The sequence below is a fragment of the Temnothorax longispinosus genome, chromosome 3, assembly GCF_030848805.1.
Source record: "Temnothorax longispinosus isolate EJ_2023e chromosome 3, Tlon_JGU_v1, whole genome shotgun sequence".
NCBI classification, from domain to species: Eukaryota; Metazoa; Arthropoda; class Insecta; order Hymenoptera; family Formicidae; genus Temnothorax; species Temnothorax longispinosus.
The window spans coordinates 10,312,407-10,332,676 of record NC_092360.1 but is presented as its reverse complement, the minus strand read 5'-3'; the positions used below and the strand labels follow the sequence as shown (position 1 = coordinate 10,332,676).

Genomic DNA, 20,270 nt, shown 5'->3' with positions numbered 1-20,270 from the left:
GTTACCGATTTTAGCGGCTAAGCGTGTAACTTAATATATTTTATCAGCGAAACACGAGTTCTTTTCGACGGTACGTATGACGAGAATAAATACGCGAACGATTTTTCGATCTATAAACAGTCCAGCAGGTAACAAATCTAAATCAGTCTTACGTCGATTTCACGTTAATTATTGTTAATTATTGAATCCTGGAGAGTTAAATAATATAAACATTGATATTTGACGATTTTGTGTGTGTGTATGCTAAATGATATTAAAAAATACTCTAGATTTGATAAAATTCAATAAAAATTCAGATCATGTGACGTAATTCCGCGTTACTAAAAACATAAATAGTCTCCTCTTTTATACAAAACGAAAGAGCGGCATCTCCCACAAAGTTTACATAAGTAAATATGCATTAAGTGTTCACATTACTATATAAGTAAGGCAAACGAACGATATTTCGTGTCAAAATGTTATCTTTTTTCTTGCTTCGTTGTTTAAAGAAAAAACAGAAACCTATTTTGTTACGTATTACACACTGAAGAACACAAAAGATACGAGGTCGCCCAATGAGCCTATTTGACGAAATGCGGAATTATTTTTCACGGCGACAGCTGAAATTGACGGTTTAGAGGTACGAATAATACTAGTATTGATCTAACGTACGCAACGATTTTTGTGGTAAAAGTATACTCGAATGTTACAATTTAACGATTTACTGCTACGGGCAAATAGAAGATCATCGTTTTTCTATTATATTCGTATATTGCAGTATATGGACTTAGCACCTACAATTGGTCTCCGAGTACCATTAACAGCATCCAGTGTACCGTAATAAAACCTGATAGATTTCTTGCAAGCTGTTAAAAATATCACAATATATGTCTGAGTATTCTCTTTGTTCGACACCATAACATTTTCGAGTATTTCGTTTCAAAACTTTACATTTCGCTAAAACTGAAATTGCTTATTTTTATGATGAGATTTTAGAAAAATCTGTTAGCGATTATGCTGTGAAAAAATGACGTTGTATATAGGTGTTGCGTCCAAACTCTCCAGAATTTTTGTGATTTTCTGGAAATGAAGGAACGGATTGATAGAGTGCGATGTGAAAAGACAATGTAGAGTTACTCTGTCTCGCAAGCTCACACGGTCTTAGGCGTATGGCGCGAGTCAAATGCACTTTTGCAACGCTGTGTATATGGGTCAATGTCTCAACGTAAACAACGTATAATGCCTAATAATGAGCGATGCGATTGTTGGTCCTGTTTCAAGTCAAGAGACTTAATCTCTATTAACTGAGATAAACAGGAATAATTTATTTGGGGTAAAGTCTAAATTCTTTAAGATTCTTAGATATGTTTCATTTTACCAATTTCTTAACCAGCCTGTCCCGTTGATCCAGTCGAGTTGATTGACGTTTAATAAGACACTAAGGTCCAGTTCCACAAACGTCGGTTAACTTTTAATCTTATACATTAACTCACTCTTTGTCTCCTTATAACGTCCCCCTTAGAAAGAGACGAAGAGTGAGTTAATCTAAGGTTAAAAGTTAACCGACACTTGGGGAACTGGGCTTATATAATAGAAATAGTTCATGTAACGTAGAAATAGTTAACACAATGTTTACGTTATAATGAGCCATGAGGTAATGGGAAAAATTTTCAAGATTAGGAGAAAAAACGCTATGAGTCTAGATGCTAATGTTAGTCAATTGACCCTCGGTAGAAAAAAGTTGGAAATCGTAGAGAGTAAAAATAAAGGAAAAGGATAAGTTTCACATTTATATGAAATAACTGTGCAGAAAAGTAAACGTCGGAATCATAGCTCGCTCGCCGATTAACAACCTGATCGACAACCATTGATTCCTGGTTTATTTGTTTCTCATCTAAATGATAATTCGGTTAAGTTTCCCGGAAAGAAAGAAATTGTGGGATCCACAGAACGTAACAGAGGTGAACAATAACATATTTTTATATAAAATATCATTTTATTTCGCAACGCAAAAAAAAATAAAAATTAAATTAATTTAAATATTTTATACACAATTAATGTTTATTTATATAAGATCAGCAAACGACAGTCAGCAAACGTATTGCGTGAAAAAAGTGATACATTTAAACACAAAACGTACTTGCAAATCGAGTAGATCTTGCACTGTAAAACGGTCAATATAATTTTAAATACATATCAAAAACACGTGTGTATTCGTCTGAATTAGAAAGTCAAAGTGATGCCGCAGAACACGTTCTTGCAAAAATTATAAATCCACGCGTTTTTTCCCCATTTAAATGTTCCTCTCACTAAATACCTAATCCATGTAAATACAAGTGTCTTATTTCAAATTCGTTTATCAGAGCAAACCACAATAACGACTATTTATTCTCGAATTAAACTTGTATTATCGGCATACCTCACAGTCGACTCGTCGCGAAACTGACGTATCCCTACATTGTCGAAAAATGATGTTTGCCACCAAATGAAAAACATACACGCTGTATCCCAAATGAAATAAACAATTGCCGATATGTGTGAACATATGGTATGAACAATTGCTGATGTGTCCGATAAAATAACAATTCAAGCCAGAAATAACCGTAACTTCCTCAATATCAGACATGCCTCAGTGATCGAACAAATTTTCGAAAATTTTCGAGACTTATTCTAAATGTTGCGTGTCCCTGGTGATTTCTTAAATTCGTGTATATTACACACAATTATATATGTCTAATATTTTTGTGTGACACGTCTATCGAATATACTGACATGCTGTTGGATAGAGAATTTCTGGACTCTCGATGACCTTCTTCCGCCGATAACCAATTAAAAGGTTCGAAAAATCTACCATTTGAAAAACGAAATATCAACCTAAAAATAAAACTAGTTGCAAACACATAGAACAACGCGATAACTATGTTTCTTATCTTTCTAGTTGTATCAGATACATATGTGTGTGTAACATATGGTGAGTTAAAAATGGCAAAAATATTTAAAGATCTACCTCGACTATGGCCGCAGTGGTTCGCAACTATAACAGGTTAGTTAATTCATGAAATTTAATCCAATACAAGTTTACATTTCAATACAAGATTAATTATATTCTCACGTATCTTATATATATTTTGTACAAACTGACGGAACTCAAATAGACTGAATTCGCATTGATTTGCTGTGATGTACAACAAAATATTGTAGTGATCCTTTTTCGTATGTTACGCGATTTTTCGTGAACGGCGGATTTTCATCGGTCAGTTGCGTCAAGTAAAGCGATGTCCAACTGACTTCGTGACCAATACTGATATTGGTATCGTTTATTGTCAGCAGTATTGGTCACGAAGTCAGTTGAACATCGCGGAAGTCAATTGGCGATCGCAATCGCCGCATTATTACATATGACGCAATGACACTAAAAGATGGATACAATCTTTTTATTTGTACAATTACTTCACAAAATAGATATTCAAAGTTTCATCCGACTATCAACTTTATTATTCAGCGAGCCATGACTAATCCTGTCTCATAAAAGCGAACGTTTTTTTTCCATCTAAAAACAGTAGGTATACCTATCATTATTTAAGTAATTCATGTAATGTGAGGAAACACGAAGATTCCAGTGTTTCTCTCGATTACAGTGACGGGTCTTGTTCAATGTATTTTAAATAATGCACTAATATTTCAATAATTTCGTGTTGAATAATCGTATGTCATACAAATTCTCAGTTAATTTTATGTATAAAGTTCGCACGTTAAATAATTTATAAGTATATATTTCATTAATACACATAAGTGTATATACCATAAATATTATGGATATTTCCAGTGTTTTTAAAGAAAAGAGAAACACCAAGAGAAAAGTTTATTTCCGAAAAGTTTGTTCCATATGCCATCAATTGAAAAAAAGTGGAAAGAACTTTTGTCCAATCCAATGTAATTTTGTTAATTATTATTTAAGTTTAGATAATCTGTCAATCAAGAATCAATATCGGAAATCAATAACTCTTTCTTTTATTATTTATAATATTTTTGGTTCTTACTTAATTTATACTTAATTTATTATTTCTAATTATTTTGTTTTCTATTGGTTCCCAATAGAATTATTCACGATATATCAAGTTTCCTTTTTTTCTTTAAGTTATATTTCCATAGCTTATAAAATAGTTATATCGAGGAATTAAGATCTTCGCGATAAGAGACGACACGGTAGCCAATTGTCTCTCAAATATTACCTATCTATTATTTTAAAAATGTGGGGGACTGATTGGCTACCGCATTACTTTTTATCACGCGAGTCGCGTTGTCACATTCATTCTGACGCGTGTGCAAGAACTGTAAGTTAAACGCATATTGCGTTACTCAATTTGTCTTACGACGTCTTACGTGCTTGGCATCGACTGTTCCTTTTTACGTCGAGTTTGTGTTATCCTTAACATATCCGTAAGTTCAATTTCAGTAATATTAATAGACTAATAGCAATCTCTCTCTCGTCGTATTAATTACTTAAAAGCATTTACTTTCATTACGAAGCATCCTTCTTCTTATTATAAATGTCTTAGGCGTTTATATAATATAGCATTCCAATATCAAATATTAGAATAGTTAATATTAGAATGCAATGTATACATGCAAAATAGTTTATAAAAATTTTACGTTATTCATTTTCCTAATAGATAGAGCTCTCTAAATAAGTCTCCATTCATTGGAGTGGAAGGTTAAAACTTCAATATGTTAACGCGTTTGCTTGACTACGGATAGAACACGTACTAATATAAAGCACATAAATGTACTAAAATAATAAAAGCTACTTAATAATAGATACATTTGTATTTTAATCGTTAAATTATAAGCATTCTTTTAACTTTTTTTCTTGTACTTAAATGTTAAATAAAAATAATCGTTAATTAATATCTCATTTATAATTATAAAAAGTTTTGATTTAATATATATTTTAACACAAATTACAGAACAAACTTAAAAAAAAAACATTTAATGCGTTATCTTAAATTTAAGAAAAATTATTTTATTAAAACTTTTTTAAGTAAATACAAGAAAACTGATACCATATTGCAAAAATGTCGGGAAGGAATACAACATAAATAAAAAAAAATCGAATAAATAAAATAAATGCAATAAAATTACATATAACAAAATATTTCGAAAGTATGTATTTATATATAGAATTAATTATAATAAATAGAGCATAAATAGAAAATTATTTGATATTTTAAATAAATATTATAATTTTCAAAATATTATAAATCCATTCAAGTGTGCGATAGAAAAAATTAAACAAAAATTCTCTATTTTGTCGAAATTAATATAAAAAAGTATTTTCGAATAAATTCGTATAATAAAAAAATATTTAAATAAATTATTTTGATAGCACATAGTCTGGAAGTTAAAATTTAAGTCGAAGATCTTAATATAAAAGTATCGTAATCGCAATAATTCAGATTTCAGAATTATAAGGTTTATAAGCAATTAAAATTTGTGTTGCGTAGAATTACATTTGTAAACTTATATAGTTTCTAGAAACTCGATCTGTCTACGCATAGATCGAGATCCAATGTTCCCAAGATGGGTCTAGAAAGTTCTAGGGAAAATAAACGGTCAAGAATGAATTATTTTTTTTATAGAACCGACAAAAAATAAAACATATTCATCGATATTTATTTCTCGTTTATACTCACAACACTATCCGTATTAATTAAAGTAAATTCATTCATTTGTATTTGTTCGCGCTTTTTAGTCCAATTTAAAATATTTTATTAATCGTATATAAGATACATTCCGCCTCGTAGTTGCATCTGATGCGAGACACAATCGTATCCTTTCATTAAGTATACATACGCATATTAAGTATCCATCAGTTATTAATTTTCATTAATTAACTTAGCTAATTTCGTTTTTTAGCTTATGGTAAACAAAAATTATGTAATTTATAAATAATTATAAATTAAAACGAGATTTTAATTTTCAATTTGTACTCGCTCATCAGGTAGCAGAGTAAATAATGCATTAATAATGTCAAATGACGCATTAATAATGTCTTAATGACGTCTTTAAACGTCAATAATACGCCAATAACGTCAATAAGGCGTCTTTAGACGTCATTCTGCTACCTGGCGTATATACATATTTCTTCATTTTTTATAAAAAGTTTAAGACTTTGAAATCCAATTCTTCTTTATGCATATAAAATTTTAGAAAAAAATATGGAATGAGCAATAGCAAAAGATCTATGCAAAAAAAAGAAATTATATTGATATCGTCAAAGCATTCAATAGAGTTATCATTAATAAATGAAATTTCTCAAACAGTTATTTACTCGTTAAACTTGTCAAACTATCATAATATTTGATTAGTGCGATAACAGCTATTTATATCATGCAACCGGACAAACGAAGACGAGAAATTTTTTCTTTATTCTTCAAAAAGATACAGGGACCAAACTCTCCATAACAAATAAAATTACTTACACAATTACTAATCAAAATACATGCTTTTCCTCGTTTTGCGTCGCAAAAGAAGGGCAAAATTTAATAATTTCGACATTACATATTTCCTTTAAAAATGTGTGCAAATAGAATAACAAAGATTTTTATCAAATTGTTTTATATTATTCAGTTTTTCAAACGGTACGTAAAGTAGAATCAAATTTTATTGTTAATTATTTTCCGTAATGTTTAACTTGTCTCTGAATACTATACTTTACTCTCTTCTAAATGGCTGCATTGCATTGTGGTAATCGTGTTTGATAACTACTGAAGGTTCGATAATACCTAACATTGATAAAAAATCGATAAAAGCTAAAGATTGATAACTGTGCGAGTAATTATATTTGTTAGAAAAAATTTAATACTAATTAATTTGATGATACGATATGCATCATTTTGTTTATTTTCTTCTTGAAAGTATTTTGCTGTGTCGCATTTCACATATCTTGTCTGAATGATACCTGCAGGTTAAATATCACATTTCAATAAAGAAATTTAAACTTTTTATAAACATAATCAAAATAAGTACAAATAATTTATAATTTTATTTTAATTTATAATACTATTATTATAAATTACAAGCTTACATAATATCTACGCATAAAAAATAAACCGGGACATTAAGAAAAAAATCAAGCTGAGTCGCAAAATTTACTAAAAAAAGAATAATTAATAATATGTGCTATCTAAAAACGTATGCAACAATCAATAAAAGTATAATATCTACTAAGCATCGTTGTCTATGTGGCTATAACTTAATAGCATATTTTGACAGCCATATGATATGCAGCGTTTTTATTCATTTTTTCTTGCACAAATATTTCGCTGTTGTACGTCTCTATTTACAGCATACGCAAGATATCTTACAATAAAAAATTCTTGATATTATATTGAACTTGATATTATATTGTTCATAAAAAATTTAAGACTCTGAAATCTGACTTGATATATATCAAGGTACATACAAATTGAAAATTTAAATTTCGTATTAATTTATAAAGATTGCTACAGTTTACATATAGTATCTGTATGTAGTAAGCTAAAAATGAAATCAGTTGCGTAACACAGATCAATATCAGTTGAATTCTAAAGATGAATAGAATGATTGCTGCCAATGTGTACGCCTGGTAAATACAAAATTATAAACCTGAATACGTGAATTTTATTCGCTAATGAGCTAATGACTACTTTAATCGTTCGTAATACAGAAGCTAAAGTAAAATTATTTTCGTATTAGGATATTCGATTCTAATTAAATATCAGAATATACAATTAAAATAATTTAACATTTTTTAATAACATCATATTGACAAGCAATATGTTTAATAAAGTAGCTGCATAAAAATTCAAAAATTTAAAATGTTGTAATTATTTAAAAACTCATGTAAAATGATTGACTTAGGGCCAATTTCTTCATCGTTGGATAACTCTATCCTTCGGTTAACCTCACTCTTCATCTCTTTCTAACTGCCCCCTTAGAAAAAGATGAAGAGTGAGATTAACCGAAGGATAGAGTTATCCGACAATGAAGAAATTGGCCATTACTGGCACAATAATATAGATACGTGAGATTATTCGTTTTCATATACGGATATTCTTTTACATACATTTTCCTGTTTACATTGATATATTTCTAATTGTAAATAAAATCAGATTTCAAAGTTCTAATAAACCTTCTTATAAACTCTCTCGAGATGAATATCGATAAAAATTAAAAGTTTAAATTGTATTTTAATTTATAATAATATATGTTTTCATTTATTAATATAATTTAAACAAAACAAACTGAAAATATAGCCAATTGAAAAATGATTAGCCGCATTGTAAACATTAATAAAGTGACTACTACGTCTAAATACACGCATAACTGGTTCTGAATACGTAAATACCCGACTGTGTCAATATTTAACTTTGACAACTCATAATACTGAAACTATTGCAATTTTGGTACTCTTGTGTTAAAATATTTTTAAACATTAATTAATCTTTAGGATATGCAACTAAAGCAATTTGTTTAATATTTTGTGTAATAATAAGATCATTTACGCGGGTGTACTTTTATATCAATATAATATAATTAATATAATATTTAAAAAAAAGTTTGAAATGTTACTTCTATTTAACAACTTGCGCAAACATTAATGAAAATATAACATCTTGCGTAGTTCAATGTCAAATTTCTATTAATTATTGTCACTGCGAAAATCGTGCACTTCGACGATTTAATAAGTATTACGATTTAATAATTGTGTGAGTGATTTTAACGACATTGGTACTAATTGATTTGATAACACAATATGTATATTCTTTCTCACATAGAAATATTCCGCTATTGTGCATTGCATCTCTCTTATCTAGAGTAATGGAGATATGTAAATATATGTAAATATATACGATATATATGTAAATGTACACGTAACAAGCTAAAAAAAACGAAAACAACTACAAAAAAGTAATGTAAGCTAAATTTTAAAAGTTAACAAAAAAATAATTGTTATGTAATAATGATTAAAACTTATGCAGGAATAAATAAAAATTTAATATCCGCTTAATTTGATTAGAAATGCATTACTGTTGTATATATTAATAAAACAATAATATAATTTATTAATTATATTATTATTCTAATAATCATATTATAAATTTAAGTAAAAAATATATGTAGATAACTTGAATGATGAATGATAAGAAATCACTAGTTCTTCTGGAGATTACACCTTAATAGCTTATTAAAAAATGTTTACATTATTTATCTCAATGACGTGGATGAAATGGCTTTTACGATTCAGTAGAGCATAGTATATCCCAAGAAGACTCACAATCAGCAATCTACAGTCGTAAGCAGTCTACAGGAAGGTCACGATGGATATGACAGAAAAAGAGAAAATTAAGAAAATACAATGGTGTCAATGGATCGCTGGTATCGGAGGTATGCGTCCCTTATATTAATATATTAATATTAATATTATATCTATGTCAATGAAATATATTAATTAAGTATATTAATCAAAATATTTTATATAGTTTTTAAAATATATTCATATTTATAGTTAAAGAAATATCTACTTGAATTCATATATGTAAAGAAAATAGTAATCCATTAAAATTAAAGTAATTTTAAACAACGGCTAATAATTTTCCCATTTTCAGTCAATCTTCTGCAGCTACAAATGGGCCTGATATCGGTTTGGAGTTCACCATACGTCGCATATCTAACCTCACCCGAATCTCACATACCCATGACAATGGACGAGGCTTCCTGGGTAGTTTCTCTATTGAACCTAGGCAGGCTAATTGGCGCCATTTCTGGTTCTGTTGCTGTCAACTATCTCGGCACTAAAACAACGATCTTTGTGACGAGTTTGCCAATAACTCTCTGCTGGCTCCTTATATTTCTAGCCAATCGAGTGGAATACCTGTACGCAGCCAGGTTACTAGCTGGCATCAGTATGGGAAAAATGTACAGCTGCTTCTCGCTTTATCTAGGCGAGATCGCGGACCCTGCCATTCGCGGAGCTCTGGTCGTCTTAGGTACGCGCTTCAGTAGTTCAGTATTCGTGTTTCGTGTGCGTGTGTGTGTGTGTGTGCGTAAATCTTTACGGATAAACACAGAGTACAATTCTAAAAATATGAAGAGTGCTTGATATCGAATTATTTTGAATTGATAACCGGTCAATGATTCCATTCACTTAATTTTCAAATGATTACATTATTATACAAAATATTCCATCCAAAATTTCCAATCTAAGTTGATAGCAGATATTAAGATAGTAGATAGCCTTCATGATAATGTGGAATAACTACATATATTATATAAAAAAAAGAGATTTTGTTATCGCAGCAAAACTGTCATCACCGCGATATCGCATATTCGATATGAAAACGATCAAACTTCACTATTATACTTGATATTATAGCAAAATTTGTGTTATTGAAAAATTTTACCGAGTAAATGTATCGTGTAAAATTCATAATACAAATGCTAAAGCAAATTTAATTTATTGCCAAAGCAAAATAGCAAAATATCTCTAGTAATATATATTTTCCTGTTACAGTAAAATAATCTGCACAATCAACAAAATTATATTCAGGAAATAAAATTAGTATTTCCAACAATTTTTTTTTATTAAACACACACATAGTGACTAACCATAATATAATGTTATGTAAATTTTTCGTTTTTATATATAGTAGAGATGCAATTTTTAATTTGCACCTATATAATAATGCTTTCTGATTTGTGAAACTGATAAGATAAACTATAATAGAAAGAAAAAGCAAAAAATTGTAAAAAGTTAAAGCGCGTATATAACAATCGCGATAAACATAATAATAACGATAATATATAAGTGTAATATAATTTTATATAAAATTATATATAAATATTAACAAGAATTAACTCTTTCTTTGCAGCTGTAAGCGGATTATCAATAGGCAACCTAATGATGAGCATAATGGGCGCGTATTTAAAGATGGCGACGAGCGCTGCCATATGCTTCGCGCTCTGCTTCGTACTGATAATCATCTTCATTTGGTTGCCGGAATCGCCGCATCATTACGTCAAAATAAAAAACGAGGCTAAAGCGCGAGCCTCGATACTCTGGTATCACCGTGATTGCGATGTGGAAGCGGAGCTGCAAGCGCTGACGCTCTTTCTCGAAAAGAACAAAAGTCTACCCTTCGTGGACGTTATGAAGGAATACAAAATTCCATATATATGGAAAGCGCAAATACTCGTGTCCCTGCTCTTCATATATCTTCAAATGTGCGGCCTAAACAACGTATTGTTTTACATGGAGATCATCCTGCGAAACGCCAAAGTGACCGTAATCGAGCCGTCGGTGATCGTAATTATCGTCACGGCTACGGGAATCGTCGGAGCTACGCTCTCCATGTTCCTGATCGATAAGTTCGGCAGGCGAATTCTGATGATATTCTCCAGCTTGGCCGTCTCGATCTCGCTAATGTGCCTGAGTACACAATATCAGCTTCTCGACGCAGGCTACGACCCCGCCAAACTTCAACCTCTACCGATTTTCTCGGTGTTGCTCTTCCAGATATCCCTATACATTGGCATCATCTCGATACCCAACACGGTATTAGGTGAGATCTTTCCGCCGCATGTTAAATGCGTAGCCAGCTGTTTCGCCAGCATCGTCGGTGCGATATCCTCTTTCATCTCCACGTCGACATATCAGATTTTAAACAATTTGCTCACGGAAAAGTACTTGTTCTATGGATACGCTTTGCTACTGGTAACCGCCGTACCGTACACTTATTTCTGCATGCCTGAGACTAAGGGCAAGTCGTTGCAGCAGATTCAAGAAGAAATGGACACAAAAACTGAACGGAAAAGTTGAGTCGGCTCGAATACATTTATCGAATTCTCCTACTGATCGATCTCTAGAAAACTAGTTGCATTTTTGCATTTATAAATAAGAAGTTTCATGGTGCGTCGACGTCGATGCCTAGTAATGCTGATGTGACAAATAATGATCTAAATTGCAATCACAATGCAATATTCTTACTTCGTCTGAGCAAAGCTAAATTATTTAATCACAAAGCAAAAACCAGCTATATGGATTGATGAAGAGCATCTGACGAATATATAAAGATATTTAATCACTTTTACTCATTGTATATTATTTTTGCACGTGTATTAAACTGTAAGAATAATTTAATTTCTCAGTTTATTTATTATACGCATCTGAATTAGAATTATATAATTAATTGATCACGTAATATAAAGATAGTGATACACGGAAAAAAAATAAAGTGGCTTCAATTAAACGTCGACATCACGGGCTGCCACAAGCATATGTTATGTAGTTAATTCAATTGGATATTATTGGACCAAATATTTAAATTATTAAAACAATTATCTGATGTTTTTTGTACATTAATATTGATGTTGTATCAATAAATTTTATCTCAATAACACTGATGCTGTTGATACAACATCATTTTTTTCCGCGGCGTGTAGAGATCATGCCTATTTGTAATATAATTAATTTGTAATATAATAGATATAACTATAGCAATTAACATATCTATAATAATGAGTAATAGATTGATAAAATTATAGACGTGTCGTAGACATAATCTTTTTTGTAAATAAAATAACAATTAATGCTAAAGATGTGTTTTTGCCGGTGACATAACTATTTACTGCAAATTATCACTTGGCGGAATATTAGTGTTTAAAACTACAAGGAAAAGAGAAGTATAAAATAAGAAACGCATTTAATCTTCACATTATCAATTACGTGCTGTTTCTAAATACGCGACACGATACGTTGAATCATCGGCGCTTATACACACAAACAAATGGAATTTTAAATGCGAATTCTTGAAAGAGATACCGAAAGTACTTCTAAGAAAAATCTCTCTCACATTCCGCGTTTTTATATGCAATATATCATAGGTATAGCATGCATAATGTGAAAAGTGGTTCTTGCAAGCTGTTCGCAAATTAATATCTCATCGACAAAACTCGCGCATAATTAAGCGACAACGCGCATAATTCGCGCAATCTTATCAAATATTGGGAGTGTGCATTAATTTTAAAAGATTTTCAAGAGATGGCGTTAGTACTATATCGCATCGGACCACATTGTTGCTACCTTCATGTCAAAGCTACCATCATGTGGCTTTAGGCTTTAGTTTTTAGTATGCGTCATTTTGCCGAAGTGTAAACAACAATGTTTTTTTTTTTTAGATGATAGAAACTTTGTAATTATTTTTTATCTCCGGACATAGGGTACGGTATAGCGTCGGCGATGGAACCAAGCCAGATTCATATTTTACAAGACGATATTTCACTTGGACGGTCACCAGCGACAACATTAAAAGCGCAATGGAGCTATGATCTGAGGCCGTAAATTCAACACTATCTTATCTCGCACAGACCAATGACACTTTGTATTTATACCACAGAAAAAAACAAAATCAACGTATTATGTGACTAATTAATCTAAAAACAACTCTGCGATAAAAAAGACGAAATTTCGCGTTGAATTACACAGAGAACGTATTTATATGAGTGTTGGAGCATTAAAAAAAGAATACGATATAACAGATATCTTAGTAAATACGAAAAATAGACAATTAAAAAACGTGGAAAAGAACGTGGACACTTGAAATATAAGTGGAGAAAAACAAGTAAGCTGACATAGTATAAATAAAATGTTCATTATATATATACGAATTCTTACTTTTGCAGATATGTTATTAACAGGTTCTCCTGTAATATTTGATCAAAGAACGTAAGCGTATTCTCCATATATGCCGATATGCTCGACTAGCATTTTAAATTCATTATCGTAAAATATCATTAGAGCTGCAAGAGGTGCATAAACCAATAACTGTAACCGCCGCATCATAGGCAAACATTGTATACGCATAATGTTCCGTAATGCACCAATTAAATTAGGGTGTGAGATAAATGGGTTACGCGCACACGGGTTTCGCTTGCCTCGAGAAACGCCTGAGTTTTATTTGCGTGTACGTCGCTTTTCGGACACATCGCGTTATCGGCGGAATTGCGTGTGAATTACGTTCTTTTACGTAGAAATTACGTCTGGTGTGCAACAGAATGTAAAGAAAAAATAACTGTTCCAAAAGAATGAAACCGAGTAAAGTAAAACAAACGCAGTCATGGCAGTCAGTTGTTTAAACAAACCTTGCCAAGTGTACATACATACATAAAATTCTAGGCAGACTGCGCGATTTACTCGAAAACAGGCGGAAATATTTCTGGAGGGTACTCAGTTCTACTTAATTTAGATTTAGATATAACGATAATCCTACCCGAAAGTGCTGCCTCTTATCCGTACGTACGTGGCGCTTCCTTTACGACTGTTCATTCTTTTATTTTGCAAGGGTCGTTACAGTTTAGTACTCGTAATAAAAGAGACTATCGCGTAAGAGCGTCATTTTTATCGTGGAGTTAAACGTGACAATCTATGCGGCTGAGAACTTGATAAACTCCAATAAAGTAACTAAATTTACGGTCAGCAGTAAATAGTGGGTGCTTCCGAAGAGGCACTCGGGGTTAGGTTTTGGTATAGTGCACGTAACATATGCTATATCAAAATCTAACCCCGAGCGCTTCTTCGGAAGCACCCAGTATAATATTCGCATTATGTAGTAATCAATTACGTATAAAAAAACTAAATTACGGTTCTTTCTCTATTATATCAACGATATGCATAAATCCAGAATTGAGCGATGCGTATTACAAATTAATGGATTAATTTAGTGTTCCAATTTTCTCTCACGCTTCGAGGCTGTATTGTCAGAGGAGTTAAAGGCAAACGGCTGAGTGGAAACGCGCCGCCGCTGTTTAATATTTGTTATTGTTCGGTTCTGGCACGCGGCAGCGAGAGAGCCGAGCAGCGAAACCTACTTTGCCCCGCAATTACTGCAACTTTCAACTCAACGAAAATGGCCTCGGCCCTCGATCGGGCGCGCGGGACTGAGCGCGTCTTTCGCCGCCGCGAGAAAGTTTGTCAAACCGCGTAACGAGCGGAGAGTGTAATTGCCAGCCGAGCACAAACTCGATTGTCCTCCGAGAAACCTCCGACGTCCGCTCCGGAACTACCAATCACATTAGACCTGTCTGCAAGTAAACCCCGAGACAATTATCCCCGCCTTCCGCCAGTCGGGTATTCATATTTTGTGGCAAACAGTCATTTTCAACGTCACAGTCACCTAACTCAACGGCTATGTTCTGGCACCTGCCTCCGATAATGCAATATTGTTCGATAGTTTATTATCGAGTTTGATACGGTATTTGGTATATTGGAATTATAATTAGAACGCAAGGATTCTTATAAAAATTAAATTCACAGTTTTTCTACACTTTCTATGTGCAGAATGACAATCGAGAAGTTGTTGAAATTAATAATTATTACATTTTGTGTATACATAATGAATCGATAAAATAAAATATTGATATTAATTATACTATAGAAGAAACTCGTTATTTTTTAATTAACCCACAATGTAAAAGAATATACTGTATAAAATAAAACTAAATATTGTAAAGGATCAATAATTCGGCTGATTGATTGCGGATCTTATATGTTTTTGAATTAAAATTTCTAAAATATTTCTAATTTAAATATAAATTTCAATAATCAAATCGCTTTTAAAAACTATTAAATATACGCTGTTTAATATCAAAATTGTTCTAACTGTATGCCTCCAAAAAATTTCAAGTAAATTCTTTTCATAGAAATTCCATGCCAAAGCCTTCCATCAAACATATATATCACTATGCAGTTAATTAAATTTTTGGCTTTTTTTACAATGTATATTTTTACAAGTTCATAAATGTATATTTCTTTTACACTTCGGGCTAAAAAAAAAACAGATTTCTTCTGCAAAATAGTGTAATTTTATTCTGTCCATTCATTATAAAGTAACAGTTATTTAGTTTCGATAAACGTCTCAATTATTACTCTGTATCCACAGATGTATTATAAGAAGAATGAGACGAAAACTATAATGTATGTTACTCGTAACAAATCAAAAATGTCCATAGCTCTTTTTTTTTTATTTCGTGAGTATCCATCATTCCATTCTGATTATAACACAGTCACGCAGTATTAATCAAAGAAAGGATTTATGCGTGTCTGCCGTTCAACCATATTCGTTTCGTTCACCTAAACCCTCGCTTAATTTGCGCAGAGGAGGCTATTCCTCGCGTGACACGAGAAAGAGAAGAATATTCTTTCGTTCTTGTATATAAGAATAGTTTGTGCTTGAGCCGAAAACGAACAGGCAGGCAATAATGGGGATTCTGATTCGGGCAAGAGCCGCAAGTCGAGCGAAGAGCCTTCGCGCGCAATTTTGCAATGCAATTACCTGTCGCCAACGATCTCCCTGAGTTTTCCTCAAGTTTCCCCATTCGCTACTCTTGCCGGTGCTTTAAAATTCAACGAACCGCGTGAAAGGATCGTCTTTCTATTCGCTGTCGGAATATTTCCTTGATGTTCTCTCATTGCACAAGTCGCTCGACCGGCCGCGAAAATCAAGAATTTGCTTTAACACACACAGGCATAATGAATCACCGCACTTTTATCCGCTTATAACACATCAACACAGATTACTTTTCTCTCTCGTCTTTAACTACGTTTGTAGTTTCTTACGAGCAAGTACTAGATCAAACAAGATTATGCTCTTTTACAAGTGAAACGAAATAAAAACTTATGTAATATCTTCTAATGAGATTAGCCATTAATTTGCTACTTTACATTATTCATGAGATTATTAGAATTAATTTTTTGCGTCATTATTGCTGCGATTCTCCGCCGAGAATCGTAATTCAATCTATATTGATACAGATATTGTTTATTGACACAATATAAAACATTTCTGTCTCATCTATTTATAAATATTTACGACAGCAGTCGAGCATTCATTAAATTTCTATTTATGCGGCTTCAACATATCGATTTACACATGCAGGATAATTCAAATATTTTGAAGAGAGAGTATCTCGTTTACAGTGATGGAAAAATATGATAGAAAAAAAGGTGAAGGAACTCTGATGAGATTCAACTTTTCATGATATTACTCTTTCCATAAATACTGCAACGCACCTCGTACAATTATAATTAAATTCTTTACTTAAATAAAATATATGTGTATAAAAAATAAGATAAATCAACTGATGTAAAAAAAATATATTATCGCGCTTTAAAAACGTAATTATATATAATAAAACTTGATTGCAACAAGATCTAGATAATTATATCTACATAATTATATACAATTACGTAAGTCGTTACGTATTGTAATTGAAGTTGTATTCTTCTACTAAATATTTGTTCTACTGAATACTAAGTACTGAATACTGATACATCGAGAGATAAATTGACATTTTATTTCATATTCATTATATCCGATTACGAAAAAATTACAACAGTTAACATTATATCCCCGAAAATCCCAGAAATAATGATGCGTCCATATTGGCTCTGCCACCGGCGGCAGCAGGGACAGCTGCGCATTAATCGAAATTTGTACAAAACAGCTACCGGATAACCAGGCAGTTAGCGAAAGCAGCGATATACGTACATACATTAAATTACTATGCATTATCTCGAAATAAAACGACAGTTTTCAATGACCACCTAAACCGCAGGACGATATACCGCAAATTCATTCAATGCGTCACTCGCCGATCCGTTCCCGGCGAACAAACGCAATTATCGAAACAACGCAAGGATAATTTTCATTAAAAAAAAGATTTCACGATGGAAAAAGAAGAAAAATAATCGCACGAGAGGTAGACTGTTAATGTTTCGTTGAAAAAAAAAATCGATTTTGGTCGCCTGCCAAAAAGTTGCGGTCACAGTCAATGGAACAGCGGGGGGCGAAGAACAGAGGCAAAGGACTTTAGCGAAGAAAGGTCACCGACCTACATTTTCGTGGCAGGACTTTCAACAACCCGCGGGAAGCAGCTTGCTCTGTTTCCATCGAGCGGATCGATGGTCTTCGCGGCTAACCACACATTGTGTCACGTAGCCGCGTATTCTGTTTTCGTGGAGTGTGATACCAGCGGTCAACTTTGCAGACCATCGCGTGTCGTTCTCGACAACCTGATCCAATCGAAATTTGATTAATGATTCAATTCAACATTCATTGTCAGTCGATCCGGTTGGTTTGACCGGATTTTGTCTTATCATTGGTCACAAAACCAGTACTTCGACAAACTTCTGATTAACGATCCAAAATAGAAAAGCTTTTCTAGAAATTTAATTCATTGCTTTCTTTTGCATATAAAATAAATGAATTGTTCCTAGAAAAAGCTTTCTAATAATATAATGGCATTAAGTCAAAATAAATTAAATTATTAAATTAATAACATAAAATTAAAAATTTTAAATTTAATTATAATATTTAAATTAAATCGTAACATCAACGAAATATCGATAATGATCGACGATTTAATTTAATTCAATAATCGATACTCTTGACACAATCGAGCATTTCCTAGGAAAATAAAAGGAAGAAAATAAGAGAAAACGGCTGTACGTGCACATATATATGCACCAACCAGTACGTGAATATTTACACAGGGGAAATGAGGCTGCAGGAAACGAGCGGAAGTGAAGATTCGCGTGGGACTGATAGTCAGCCCGATGGTACTCTCGTGCCAATATTCTTTTCTGGTCCATTTTCCACCATGCTCTTGCTCACTTTGTTCCGCGTGTGCTCTTTATTTTTTTTATCTATATACCACTTTTTTCCATTCCGTCATTCTCGGCAGGAGCCAAACATGTCGTTATTTATATTGCAGGCCTACGCGTTCCACGAGTAGCCTCTGTTTTCCTCTTTTTCAAGAAACTTTCGTGGTACAATAGGATTTTTGTTTTGCAGACGCGAAACTGGCCAAGTCCGTCTAAAAGCGCTTGCGGAGACTTTTGATATTTTCGGATAGTTTAGAACCTCTTATTCCTAGAGTTTTTGTAATTTCAACTACTTGTACTCATTAATAAAAAGTTATAAAATACTTTTTATTAAAAAGTAAGTAAAAAAGTATATAGCCAAATAATTCAAATTTCAAAATATATAATCCTTTCATAAGCATTTGATATTTATTTAAAAAAGTTAAAAGATCCCTAATTATTTATTAATGTTTATAGGTGTATTTATTTTTATTCTGCACCCTTAAACCTATGAGGAAAGCTCGTGAAATGATCCATCTTAATCCACAGTAGATGCACATAGGTAATTAGCCCAATTAATATCAGCCGGCGGAACTTAGGTGATTGACCGAGCTAACGAACAATCGCGATTAACCCAATTAATGTTTCGGCGCTGAGCGTTCTAATGACTTCGATCGGCAGTCAAGATCAGTGATCTGCAATTTGCTGCTTTCGGGAAGCGACGTGGATCTTTATTGACTATATCGTACCTTTTTTATTTGTTTTTTTTTTAATTCCCTCTCTCTCTCTATCTCTCTTAGCGGATTAATTGCGAGCGACAACTAATTGCTGTAAAATCGCGTAAACCTTTGTACCTTGCAGGATTTGATCTATTCGCGAATACATGTAGGAACCTTTAGACAAAAATTTCTTACATAATTTCTGACAGAGTTTCTTCGAAAATATCTTTACCCTTACCTTATATTACATCGTTATCTTTACCTTTGTTGCAAACGTAATTAAAATTGGTATTTTTGCAATCAATATTCGTTTTGTGTCGTAGAAAGAATCAGTGTTATAAAAAAAAAGAGGAAATTCTTTTCAAAAAATATTTTTAGGTTTTGTCTTTAGATACAAGACGTTCACTATATCATGGACTACATGCTACGAATTATATCAATGCCAAGATTTTCCTCAACATATAAAATCTTTGAGTATGACAATATTAACTCCTCTCCTATATAACTTTACTGCAGTAATACTGCGATGAAAATGAAATCCGGATTAAATTTATACAACGCGCTGACAAGTTTCGAAATAGAGTGCGGCGTCGAATGGTACGTTGCTCGCAATGGCGGATAAGTCTCTCTCTCGGCGCAGAGAGTCGCAAGTGGAAAGAGTCAAGCACAGGCCAGGAAGTGCAGGCGTGAAAGTCGCCGTCCCAACCGATCCAGCGGACTTCGTATCCTCCATATGCGATTACCCTAGGCGGAAAGAAGGCAAACAGGCTATGAGGCCGACGGGAATATATACCTTTGCCGCGCGACTTTCTTCTTTATCTCATGGCTTTCCTCGCGCGCGCGATGCATCGCGACGAAATGAAATACTACTGGTAATTCCCACGAGAGTCGGG

General features: G+C 32.6%; 2 protein-coding genes across 4 annotated transcripts in view; one reads left to right on the top strand and one right to left on the bottom strand.

Annotated features, from left to right (window-relative positions):
* Positions 1 to 20,270, bottom strand: part of Dlg1 (discs large 1) — a 496,300-nt gene that overhangs the window by 442,707 nt on the left and 33,323 nt on the right. The gene's annotated exons all lie outside the window — the stretch shown is intronic.
* On the top strand, positions 4,260 to 12,419 carry LOC139810183 (facilitated trehalose transporter Tret1-like). 2 transcript variants are annotated; one of them, XM_071773540.1, is made up of 4 exons: positions 4,260 to 4,419; positions 9,269 to 9,408; positions 9,630 to 10,010; positions 10,893 to 12,419. In XM_071773540.1, exons 2-4 carry the CDS (start codon positions 9,342 to 9,344, stop codon positions 11,837 to 11,839), a joined length of 1,395 nt encoding a protein of 464 aa, XP_071629641.1. In that variant the 5' UTR covers positions 4,260 to 4,419; positions 9,269 to 9,341; the 3' UTR covers positions 11,840 to 12,419. The 2 variants fall into 2 exon arrangements, with proteins under 2 accessions (XP_071629641.1, XP_071629642.1); XM_071773541.1 differs by having other exon boundaries at positions 4,282 to 4,419; positions 9,272 to 9,408.